The 12,258-nt window shown below is 38.4% G+C and overlaps 1 protein-coding gene across 1 annotated transcript in view; it reads left to right on the top strand.

The window, feature by feature from the left end:
- Positions 1–10,648: 10,648 nt before the first annotated feature.
- dnah9l (dynein, axonemal, heavy polypeptide 9 like) overlaps positions 10,649–12,258 on the top strand; it is a 43,819-nt gene continuing 42,209 nt past the window's right edge. The window contains exons 1-3 of the mRNA XM_081598246.1: positions 10,649–10,902; positions 10,992–11,304; positions 11,579–11,722. Coding sequence (XP_081454372.1) covers positions 11,002–11,304; positions 11,579–11,722 — 447 coding nt within the window. The 5' untranslated portion in view covers positions 10,649–10,902; positions 10,992–11,001. The remainder of the gene's footprint in view (positions 10,903–10,991; positions 11,305–11,578; positions 11,723–12,258) is intronic.

Raw genomic sequence — 12,258 nt, 5'->3', positions numbered from 1 at the left:
AGGTTGAATTAAAGTTATCGATCGGCCGAGGCATGCTGTCACACAGAGATCAAGGCTCAACCCTGATCAATGACTCATCTATTTGTTTGTTTTGTGACGGGGTGTGATTTTATGCATCGTGTCAATTTAAATTTTTCTATAAAGCCGCCCTAATATTTTTTCGCTCAATTAAGCAATAAATCCTGATTAAACTCAAACTGCAGGCATGATTACGTCTGGTGAGAGTGGAGACAGCGACAAAGTTCTCGTAGCTCATAATTAGGGTCAAAAATGAAACCAGCACATGTTAGATTTGTTCTATTTTGGTAAATACTACCCCTTTGGTTATCAAACATCACCAAATAAAAAAGGAAAGCTAAAAATATCCAAATAGTACTTGCTTTAGACAACAAACATCACATTATAGCTGCTCTGACCAGCTAAACAAGCCTGTGGCATGAACTCGGCCAATAACTGAGTGCATTCCCCAAGCATTTTAATGAAACCCTGCATACTTCCAGCATAATAGCAAAAGAAGAATGAGTGTGTTTGTGCTAATAGGAGGAGGGTTGTATTTAACCTGCTTGCTGCATTGCGCTGTTGGTCACAGTAACAGTTGTGACTGTAATAAGTCACCAAGTCGTAGACAATCAGACTCTGTGCTCTACAATTACACTGAAAAGAGTGAAACCTCAGTCTGCTATTTCCCCACAGTCTACATTCATTAGTAAATCTTCTCATGTAATGGCAGAGCAGTGGCAGCCAATCAGTGAACGCAGTACAGTCATTTAAAAGTCAGATGGTGGTACAGCCAGTGTTTAAGTCTAGCTAATTTTCTTCTTTATTCAGATATGATTTTTTATGGAACCACTTTGAAACACTTTTTCACCTCATTTGGCTTAACTGCTGAGTTATAAAATTTTGCAGGGTACCACACGGTGCCCTTTACATAATCACATGACGGGGGAGCTTACGAAAAAAATAAATAAATAGAAAAGCCTAAAGAGTGTACTCCAAAACCACATTGTGTAAATATGGTAAGTAAAGCAGTCATGCAACATGCAGTTAACATTGAGAAAACTCACATCACCCTAACCGAGTATCTAACAGAGCAACAAATGAATGAAAAGCACAATAAAGCTTTATTCTAAAGTTATTTGCATCTCTGGCTTTGAGGTTATTATAATGTTGGAAGGTGAATCTCTGCCCCTGTTTTATTTTTTATTTTTGCAGCCTCTCAGGTTTTCTTACTCTGTTACTGTGCAAGCTCCACTCATCTCCCCATCAACAAACCTTCCTGTCACTGCAGAAAAGAAAAATCATAATCGGTATGATCAATAATCTCTGCAGCTCCTCCAGAGTTACCATGTTGATTTAAGCTGATACTGGGATTGCAGCTCTCTTTGCCCAGCATGTCAGATTATGTCGATGGTTGTTTGAAGTTGTGCTCTTTACATTTTCAGATAAAATAGCATTTCCATGTGATCTTAGAAGCTGGTGGTAGGTTTACAACCTCGATCTGTTTGTAAACTTCTTGATAACCTAATTCCCAACCTGTTGGGAACATTTCTTGGTCTTCATGAAACTGTTTCTTCCATGATTTTCTATAACACCTTTTAGTTCCTAACCGTTTAGTCTTTTCCTTCCACTGTTGCCACATGCATGCTCAGAAACTTCTACAAAGAAACTAGCCTTTTGCAACTGTCCACTGTTGCACAAGGTTTGATCAGGAGGATCTCTGCAGTTCGTCACTCAACGCAATGTGCTGCGTTTTCTTGGACAGAAAATCTATCACTTTACATAATAGTTGATTGGAAAGTATGTAAATGACTAATTCTGTCTGTATGATAGATTTATTAGGCTAGTATATTTCTCTACATAAATCAGGTCCGTTTGTCTTGTAAAATGCTTGTAGACACAATTAATTGAAAGTTGGCGCTATATGAATGAACTGAGGTGAATTGAGCTGAACATCGGTATACTGCATAGAAGTGGTTTTACCGGATTCTAGAGTTTAACTTATATTTAGAAAACATTATAACAGTTTAATTCTTGAAATTTATGCTCTCCTTTCTGATGGTCTGTGGTATAAAATACTGAAGTGGATAAAATCCAAAGGTGTGAATACTATTAAATGGGCACTATAAAGAAGTGGATACCTATTCTACATTTCTCCCAGCTCCCTTGCTCTTAAGACGCACCCGCTCCCAAAGTTGACAGCAAAACAAACAAGTTTGTGCTAAGGGCTTTTTCCCACATAGATTCATTTCTTCCTTTTGTATGCTCAATATCACTGAGGAAAAGCAGGTGATGCTAAATCAATACAGAAACACTAAGTACAAGTGGGTTCAAACACAATTTTACTGTATTATACTTTTTTTTTTTTATTCCACCATCTCGTGTTTATTTTATACCTGGAGGGGATTTATGCAATATCCAATTTAGTTATTGACAAGAAGCACACATAATTCACCTTCTTAGTGGAAATTTAAAAGCAACAATAGGAAAAAAAAAAACCTCGCTTTGAATTTTGCGTGGAGCCAGATGGAGAAACAGCCCCATCTGCAGGATACAAGCGTGACTAAAAACCAAGACAAACCCCACTCTGTCTGTGAGGTACCCACTAAACTCCACTGCATCTCTTTGTGTCAGCAAACTCTAATGAGTCTCCCGAGAGCACGCCCAGGTGAACTTGCTGTAAGAGGAAACTACCTGTGTCTGCCACAGCAGAGAACAATGCTGCATGTTTTTTTTTTTTTTTACCCTCAAAAACACTGTATCTGCAGATTTTGTTGAAAACACTGCAGTGTAGTTTGCCAGAGAAATAAGGGTGTTCTCTTTCACAGAACTGGCTCGGTGAACAGTATTTTGGAAGTGGTCAGCATGGAATCAGCGTTTCTGACTACAGAGTGCCGGATTCTCCTTAACCAGAGTAAGAAACATGAATACACCGGGGAGAACAAGCTAAGGACTTAAATATACCGACACACGCGACCTGGGAGACTGGCCCGCGCACTCTAACCTCTTCCTGTGTGCTTGGATTTTCCTCTCAAATATCACCGAGTACAGACTGGGAGGAAGACCTTTCCGGAACAAAGCAAAAAGCACGAAAAGGAAGAGCCTGCTGGTGACACTCTGCCTTTTCTTCAAGCTACAAAGAGGCCACCTGCCTTTGCCAGTTGGTTCAAATTGTCCCTTTCTCCTGATTCACTTTTAGGTTTGAGGGGGGGAAAAACACATCAAAGATGCCAAAACAGAGAAACTGAAGGACAAAGGAGGGGACTGCTTTTTGAAGTGGTTCATACTGAAGGGATGAAAAGATGCAGAGTTGAAGGGGAACAAGGATAGTAACACAAGGTCAGATTGAGGAGTGCAGAGGGATAAATCAAAGTAATCTCAACAAGAGTTATCATATTTCCTCCAAGGTGACTCTCTTTTAAAAGGTGGAAAGCAGATCAACAGGCAGCTTGTAGTTTTATTAATTAATCTGCAAAACTGGACTGGCCAGAGAAACTTCACATAATCATGTGGTTTGCTTGCTCTGGCCAATTCCACAGATCTCAGTGGCTTTTTTTTTTTTCTCTCTTTGAGGCTAAGAGTCCAAAATTGCTGGCAGCAATGCAGAGGTATGGGACAGATGTGCGTGTTGGTCATTACTGTAATCGCTCCATTTACTTCCCCTACCCAAGGAGGGACGGTTGGTCAGCACCATCTGGACAGAAAAAGACACATGCAGCCAGACATGGTATCCACCCAGCGTGGTGGGGTTTCAAGCATAGTCTGCCAGTGAGAGGAGGCAGGCTTTGAAGGGTCTTTTCATGTGTGTGTGTGTGGGGGGGTGGGAGGGGGGGGGTGCCGTACACACCTGGCAACTGTGTCACTATTTTCCCTTTTGCTTTTCCACTCGTTATCTGACATCTTTTTATCTTATTTTTGTCTCTATGTCCAGTAGACATGAACAATTTTCATACAATTTTGTCATATTGTCAATTTAGAATAGATAAGCAGTTGAAAGAAAATTGAGGAAAAAAATTATTTATGGCTTTCTTTTTTTTTTTTTTTAACCAAATAAAACTGAAAAGATTGGAGTGTGTTTGTATTAAGCTCCTGTGAGTCAACACATTTTAGAGCTGCCTATTAATGCCCGTTACAGCTGCTATTCTTTTATGGTATGTTTTTACCAGCTTTGCACATCTGTAGACAAAACTTTCCACACTGCAAAATAAGCCCGTTTAGATTACTTGTAGAATGTCCATCAGCATTGGTAGCACGATAGCTTTCATGTAAACCTCTACCTCAATCCCAATTGTTTATTTCTCAGGCATTTTCGTCCAGGATTACCCTGAACTTAACTCCGTCCTTCTGTCCATTAACTCTGACCAGGTTCCACTTAGGCTAAAAAGTTCTACCCTGACCTCATGTGATCACACTATTTGCTTTGTCTCCTGCATTTATTGTTACCAACTTCAAACTTTCAGTGATTTATCTCTTCATGTCACGCTATGGATAACAGTTGATACCATAATGGTAAATGGACTGAACTTATATGCGCTATATAAGTTCAGTCCATTTACCATTATGGTATCAACTGTTATCCATAGCGATTATCCGATCATTTTGACCACTCAAAGCACTTTACACTAGAGTCACATTCACCCATTCACACTCACAAACGCTCACACATTTATACACCAATGCACAGCTCGGTGGGCAACTTGGGGTTAAGTGCCTTGCCCAGGGGCACATCGACACGTGGCAGGAGGAAGCTGGAATCGAACCTACAACCTTCCTATCGCAAGACGACTACTCTACCCACAGAGCCACAGACGCCATTATGCTGCTCTCATTTCCCATACTGCCAATTTAGGTGGGTGCCCATGTGTGTAGGCTTGCAGCTGTGCCATTATTTCCATTCTTAGATGATGGATTCATTAGTTCTCTGCTATTATGTTCACAACTTAGAATGATGTTTTAGTACCATTGACATGCTTTGAACTTCTCCATGGCACTATCCCTGGCCTTTCTGTTGTCCGCCTTGGTCTTCTTAATGCTGTTTCATTGACTAATGTTCTTCATAGAAACATCTGAGGCCTTCACAGAGCAGCTGAGTTTGCATCACGAATAAATGCACTGCTTTATGTTGATCTGTCACATAAAACCCTAATAAAATATATCAAAGGTTGTGTTTGTAAAATAGAGAAATGGGAATAACTTTGTTAGATACAAATACTTTTGTAAGGCACAGTAGTGTGTGTGCATGTGTATCTGACAGAAGATTAGACCTCAAGTTAATCTGCATGGTAATTTCTAGCTTTCCAATGGACAAGAAAGGGCTGACAAGGAGAGAAGTAGAGGAGTGGTTGAGGAGCGAGTTGGAGAGCATGCCAGGCAGAAGCTCAGAACTCAAGAACAGCAGCTTGATTGTCAAGCAAAACGTAGTCATAGCAACAACAAATGGAGAAAAAAGAGGGAGAGGAAGGAGAAAGAAGCACAGAAATAGAGCAAGAAAAAAACAAATCAATGAAGTTGCTTTGGGTTAAAGCAATATTTCTGAGAGGCTACAAACAGTTTAGTAAGTCCTTTGCTGTGCCACATTGGAGGAAGATTACATCCACTTCCTGGTGATATTGCAGTTCTAGTCACGAGCTAGGAGATTAAATATTGTCTTAGGATCCATTTTTCCACATGTCCTCACTTATCCTGTGTGGATTACTCAGCATTGTTCAATAACGCACTTAAATATTTATCACCAAGTTCAGATCTCTGTTTCACTGTTGCTCTGTTCCCTTCACCTCTCCATTCTCTTTCATTTGTATTCAGCAAGCTCAGCCCCTCTTCTCATTCTCCATGCCAGCACACACCCTCAAATTTCTTCACTCTTTCTCTCCCCATCGGCCCTTCCCCACTTGTCCTAGGGCCTCTTTTTCCAACCATCCCTCCATCCCTGCAGAGCAGAGCTGACATTGGGCATGAGGTCAGAGAGATGGGCAGTCATGCTCCTTCTGTCAGCAAGCTCAAATGGGCTTAGATACAGCGTGAGGAGACACCCACGGGACACCCTCACCAGACTTGGGTTCTGGATGGTCATACAAACACAAAGTCCTGCACATTCAGCCACACATCAGCTACCATTAAAACCAACTTCTTTGGTAATTGCTAAATATTCTGATTATTCCATAAAGAATGAACTTCTGTGAGTACTGAGTATAACTGATGAAAAGGTAAAGACGTATTATACATACAAAAAGAGATATTCATGCACTATGTATAAACAGACAGATAATCTTTTTTTCCCTCCTCTGTCTGACATTTAATTAGTCAAAACTTCCTGTTTAAGGTCAGTCAAAATTATATAGATTATGTCTATTTGTTGGATGCCAGAATGTTGAGAATTTTGTGTAACCACATTTATATTCTGAAGTTTACATACACTTACTTTACCATGCCTTTCAACTAAACAAATTGAAAAAGCCCAGCTTATGATATGATAGGTTTGCAAGGATTCTTGTAGCGTAACTCAAAACATTTCATAACCTTCCTTTTGTGACTCAATAGAAGGACACCCATAAATCATGCAAGATTTCAGTGTACAAATGATGGACCTCAATAGGTGTGGTGCATCATTTCGTACAATATCCAGATACTTGAAGCTATCTGTTTGAAAAACTATGCACAAGTATGAGCACCATAGAAACGTCCAATTACATCACTCAGGAAGGACAGGAATGAGACAAGTTATACTTTTACATTTCTGAATCAACCCCCGAATCACCCACCTTGTGAAAATGATGAGAAGAGTCTTATTATCCATATTAAAACGAGACATGTTCTGACATGGTATGAAATGCCACTCGTTGGGGGGAAAACCATTTTCCCCAAATCTGTGCGAGAAACCCCAGATTTTAGTTTATGAATGCACACAGCAACAAACACCCTAAATCAAAGACATTTTCAGTGCTGTGCTGGGCTGTAATGACCATTGTTAGATTTAGAAGAAGAGAGGGGAAGCATGTAAGCCTCAAAATATCCCAACTGTAAAGTTAATGAGCTGGTAGAGTCATGTTTTGAGGAGTTATGCTGGGGAAAGGACAGATGTACTTCTAAAAGGAAACGGCATTATGAGGAAAGAACATCCTTGAGAAATCGAAATATTAAAGTCTGTGCCAAACAGATCCAGGATTAGTTGAACACATGCCAGCACACACATGGTGGTCTAAATATGCTGCAATTTTCTTATTAACCAGTTTTGTCTTTGGTCTTAACTATAATTTTTATGACTTTGATGTTAGCAGTGTTGCCTTCGATCTTGATCATAGCATGTTGATAAAAATGTTATAATCAAAGACAAAAATTCCTATGATTTAGATCAGAGACATAACTGGTAAGATCAAAAGCAAAACTGCAAACATCAAAGACAAAAATATTATGATCAAAGGAGAAAATTATATGGCTAATACTCAAGACAAAATTGCTGTAATCAAAGACAAAAATTCTATGACTTAGATCAAAGACAAAACTGCTAAGATCAAAGACAAATATGGTAAGATCAAAGGCAAAAACACTAAGATCACAGACAAAACTGGTGAGATCAAAGGTGAAACTGTCAAGATCAAGGACAAAAGTGATAACATCAGAGGCATAAGTGGTAAAATCAAAGGAAGATTTGCTAAGATAAAAAAGAAACAGTAAAATAAAGACAAAAATTAGGCTGTCAAAGAAAAACTTGCCATGATTAAGATCCAAGACCAAACTGGTAAGATCAAAGGCAAACTGCCAACATCAAAGACAAATGTGGTAAGTAAGATCAAAGACAAAACTTACAAAATTGTAAAATTGTAAAAATTGTAAAATCAAAGGATAATTTGCTAAGATCAAAGAGAAACATAGTAAAATAAAGACAAAAATTATATTATCAAAGAAAAAGATGCCGTGATTAAGATCAAAGACAAAACTGGCAAGATCAAAGGCAAAAACACTGAGATCAAAGACAAAACTGGTAAGATCAAAGGCAAAACTGTCAAGAACAAAGACAAAAGTGGTAAGTAAGATCAAAGGCAAAACTGGTAAGATCAAAGACAAAAGTGGTAAGATCAAGGCAAAAATTGTAAAATCAAAGGTAAATTTGCTAAGATCAAAGAGAAACATAGTAAAATAAAGACAGAAAATTATATTATCAAAGAAAAACATGCCATGATTAAGATCAAAGACAAAACTGGTAAGATCAAAGGAAAAAATGGTAACATCAAAGAGAAAATGCTAAGATCAAAGACAAAAACACTAAGATTAAAGACAAAACTGGTAAGATCAAAGGCAAAACTGCCAAGAACATAGACAAAAGTAGTAAGTAAGATCAAAGGCAAAAGTATTAACATCAAAGGAAAAACTGGTAAGATCAAAGACAGAAGTGTTAAGATCAAATGCAAAAATGCCAAGATCAAAGAGAAAATGTTAAGGTAAAAGACAAAACGGCTATTGTTTTTGAGAAAAGACAGAAAGGCTATGGTTAAGATCAAAGACAAAAAATTGTTTGATCAAAGAAAAACGGCTGTGATTAATACAAAAGACAAAACTGCTATTAACAAAGTCAAAATTTCTATGATCAAACAAAAAAGCCTATAATCAATGACAAATGCTATGATCAAAAAACAAAAATGCTACGATCAAAGAAAAAATAATTATGATTAAAATCAAGGACAAAAGTGGTAAGATCAAATGTAATACTGCTAAGATCAGACAAAAATGCTACAATCAAAGACAAAAATTCTGTGACTAAGATCAAAGACAAAACTGGTAAGATCAAACACAAAAATGCTACGATCAAAGAAAAAATTGTCATGATTAATATCAAAGACAAAAATATTAAAATCAAAGACAAAATTGCTATGGTTACAGAAAGGTGTTTAAACTTCGCCTTTCATTACTTTCAAGAAAGTAATAAAAAACATCTGTCATTTTGTTGGTATTTAGAAACAAAAACATCACCACTAACAACTACATTTCACTTTACAAGTGAATGAAATGTGTGTAATTGCTGAAAAGATTCTTACTGAACAAGAATTCTTTGTCATAACATGGAGAACGATTAAACCTTATGTTCACTCCGTCAAGAAATACAGGACTTTCCTCCACCAATAAACATTTGGCTACTAAACACCCTCTGTGGAAGGAATGTGTATGTCATCCATTTTTAGAAATTATTGTGCACTGTTTTATTGATTTGTCACAAATATGGATTAAATGTATGACTATAAGGTTAGCAATGCACTTAAATGTCAGGCATCCCAGAGAGGCTTTGGGTTCTCCAGCTCATATATTTAAAAATTTGGAGAGGATTATGTCTATGTCCTGATGTTAAACTCACAGACTGAAGGATCTTTATAAGGGTAATCATTGCTGTGGTATTTTAAGTAATACAGTTAGAAAAATGTCCCATTTTTCTACATTTTTACATAAATGGCATAACATTCGTAATAGGATGTCATGGTTAGGGTCACTTTGGATTACAGCTGAAGGATGCTGTCTGGAGCACTGTACCCAGCTGCCCTCATGTGGTGATGCTACACATTGCACTACTAAGGGATTAACAACTGTTTTGGGGGCAAAAATCCAATATAAAGGACATAAGATGAAAACAATTGCAAACAGATATTATTTAGTCCAAGCATTGTGACCTCTGGCATGCTACTTTGTTGTGTTCAGGAACATGCAATTTCTTTGTAATTTGCCAACTATGTTAAATTTTTTGTGGCTCAGTCAAAACATCACAAACACAAGCTTCAGTTAGATGCCCTGTAAGGACAGAAATGGGCCCCAGAAAAATAAAGAAAGCAATGGGTTCAATAACATTATGTGGAATCTAACTTGTTCAACCTCAATACAAATCTATAGGAATTTCACTTCAGGTGAAACCAAAAAACAATCCCCATCTATAATACCCATTGAGACAATTGTCCACATTGGATACTTGAGATACAACAGATGTTCTTTAGTCAGCCTGAGATCTGGTCAGAGCTGCCTTTGTGTCAAAAGGTTAGCATAACAAATGTCTCAAGGTGGCTCTTAGATGGCCATGTTCCTTGAATTATTGTTATATGGCCATAGACAAAAAGATATACTATGGTGATACAAGTTACCTTCTTCCACATGTTTGCCGTTTCCCCAACAGAGTCGTGGATCTCTGCATCTCCTTCAGTTACCATGAGTGTCTTTGATGCTGCTCTGATTAATACTCTCCTTGCCCAGTCAGTCAGCTTAAATAGAAATCCATGGTGGGTTTACAGTTGTACTATACTCTTTCCCTTTTTGGATGCTCGGGCCAAAGTTTGCCGTTTTGCTTCTTTAATCATGTATCAACAACATCATTCAAGAAAATTCAAAGTGCTTTAGAGAGCAGACTCCCCCATAATAGGATCCCCGACATGTCTAGTATGTTCATTGGTCTTTATAATGACATTTAGTGACTAATGTCCTTAAGCAAATTTCAATTTAGATTAAGTTACTTACAGATGGACTATATATACTATATATCAGGTGGGTTAGGTCGTGATAGGACAAAAATGTTAAAATTTGAATGGGCTAATAATTCTTTTGCAAAGCACTGTCTTAATAAAAACTTAATGTTCGTGGACATTTTACTTGCTATAATTTTGCCTGTCCTCTGGGACTCTCTGTAAGTCTACTCTGAGAGTTCGGGTTACCTAGATTGAGTTACAAGCTTTATAAGCTCCACAAACAGACGCTGCCATTTAGTGTAATGAAGCCATCCCACACACATTGTCACAGTGACACAGACAACTGTCTATCCAGTTGTGAATAGCTTTTCTAGGTGGCTAAAGAAAAGAAAGAACACCAAGTTTGGACAAAAGCAGAAGGACATTGTTAAGTTTACAGGGAGATCCATCGATCTTATCAAGCAGGACTCAAGTAAGTTAGCACCTGTTATCTTGCTCCACTTGAACCTCTTCTCAGGTTTCACATTCCCTTGCACATTATTTCTCTGTCCTTTCCACCAGCTGAGTCTTCATGGCTGAGGCTGGGGGCACAAGTAGAGGTAACAGCGGCGGTATGACCACCGGGGTTGCAGGAGGAGTACGTGTCCCGCAGGAACCCTCTCTAAAGACAGGAGTGGTGCTGTCAGATGAAAGAGTTGACTTCCTTAGAGAGCAGGCTTTCTGTGTGCTACGAGTGAAGACGGATAAGTGGAACCGCTTTATTGCAGCGGAGGAGAATCAAAAGATTATACTGGATTTTCTGGACCACATCTTTATGCACAGGCTGCTACTTTTTACTGGACCTGGTGGAACACTGCATGCTGGGGATGCTCAAGTAAGAAATACACACATGCAACAGATAAAGTAGTCTTGAATATAGAAAATGCATAAATGCATTGTTTTAGAAATCCAATTTACAATCCTCTTTGCACAGACAGTAATTTAAAATATTTAATACTACGAAAAAGATATCCAAGCTGCAAAAACAATTAGTAAATATTCATGTTTATGATCTATCTAATGCCCCCACTTTTTGAAATAAGTCGCTACTTATTTCTGGTGCTTTCAATGCTGTTGAAAGCATTCCCACTGTTTTTGCCCCCGTGAAGACGTCTCCACCATGGAAGAGCAAGCTGTTGTGTGTGCTAAAGAAAGGAGTAAAGAGAATTGCCCATCAAGACTTCAGGCACCAGATCAGACTGGGAGAAGTACCTGGATACCCAATGGAGCACCTTCCTGTAGTCATCTCTGAGGTTGGACAGTATATGCATTTCTGATCCCGATAGGATACATGATGATTCTTAATGCATGTGATGGTAATCTTACACTATAAAAATGTCTTAGAGCAGGTCCCACTTTTATGCAGTGTAAACTCAGGGCTTACCAAGACAACTTATGGAACTGAACTATTACGCATTCCACTGCCTTGTGAAAGTATTCATATCCATAGAACTTTTTCACATTTTTTTTCAATTTGGACTCAACAATTTTACATATCCAACTTTTGCATTTTATATTTTTTCATAAAAATTTTATAATTTTTTTATAAATCGGGCTGCACAGTGGCGCAGTTGGTAGAGCTGTTGCCTTGCAGCACGAAGGTTCTGGGTTCGATTCCTGGCCCCGGTCTCTCTGCATGGAGTTTGCATGTTTTCCCTGTGCATGCATGGGTTTTCTATGGGTACTCCGACTTCCTCCCACAGTCCAAAAACATGACTGTGAGGTTAACTGGTCTGTCTAAATTGCCCCTAGGTGTGAGTGTGTGTGTGTGCATGGTTGTTTGTCCTGT

This window comes from Poecilia reticulata, chromosome 17 (genome assembly GCF_904066995.2).
Source record: "Poecilia reticulata chromosome 17, P_reticulata-male-v2, whole genome shotgun sequence".
NCBI lineage: Eukaryota > Metazoa > Chordata > Actinopteri > Cyprinodontiformes > Poeciliidae > Poecilia > Poecilia reticulata.
Note: the sequence above shows the minus strand (reverse complement) of the source record. Positions and strands in the feature narration are given on the sequence as shown.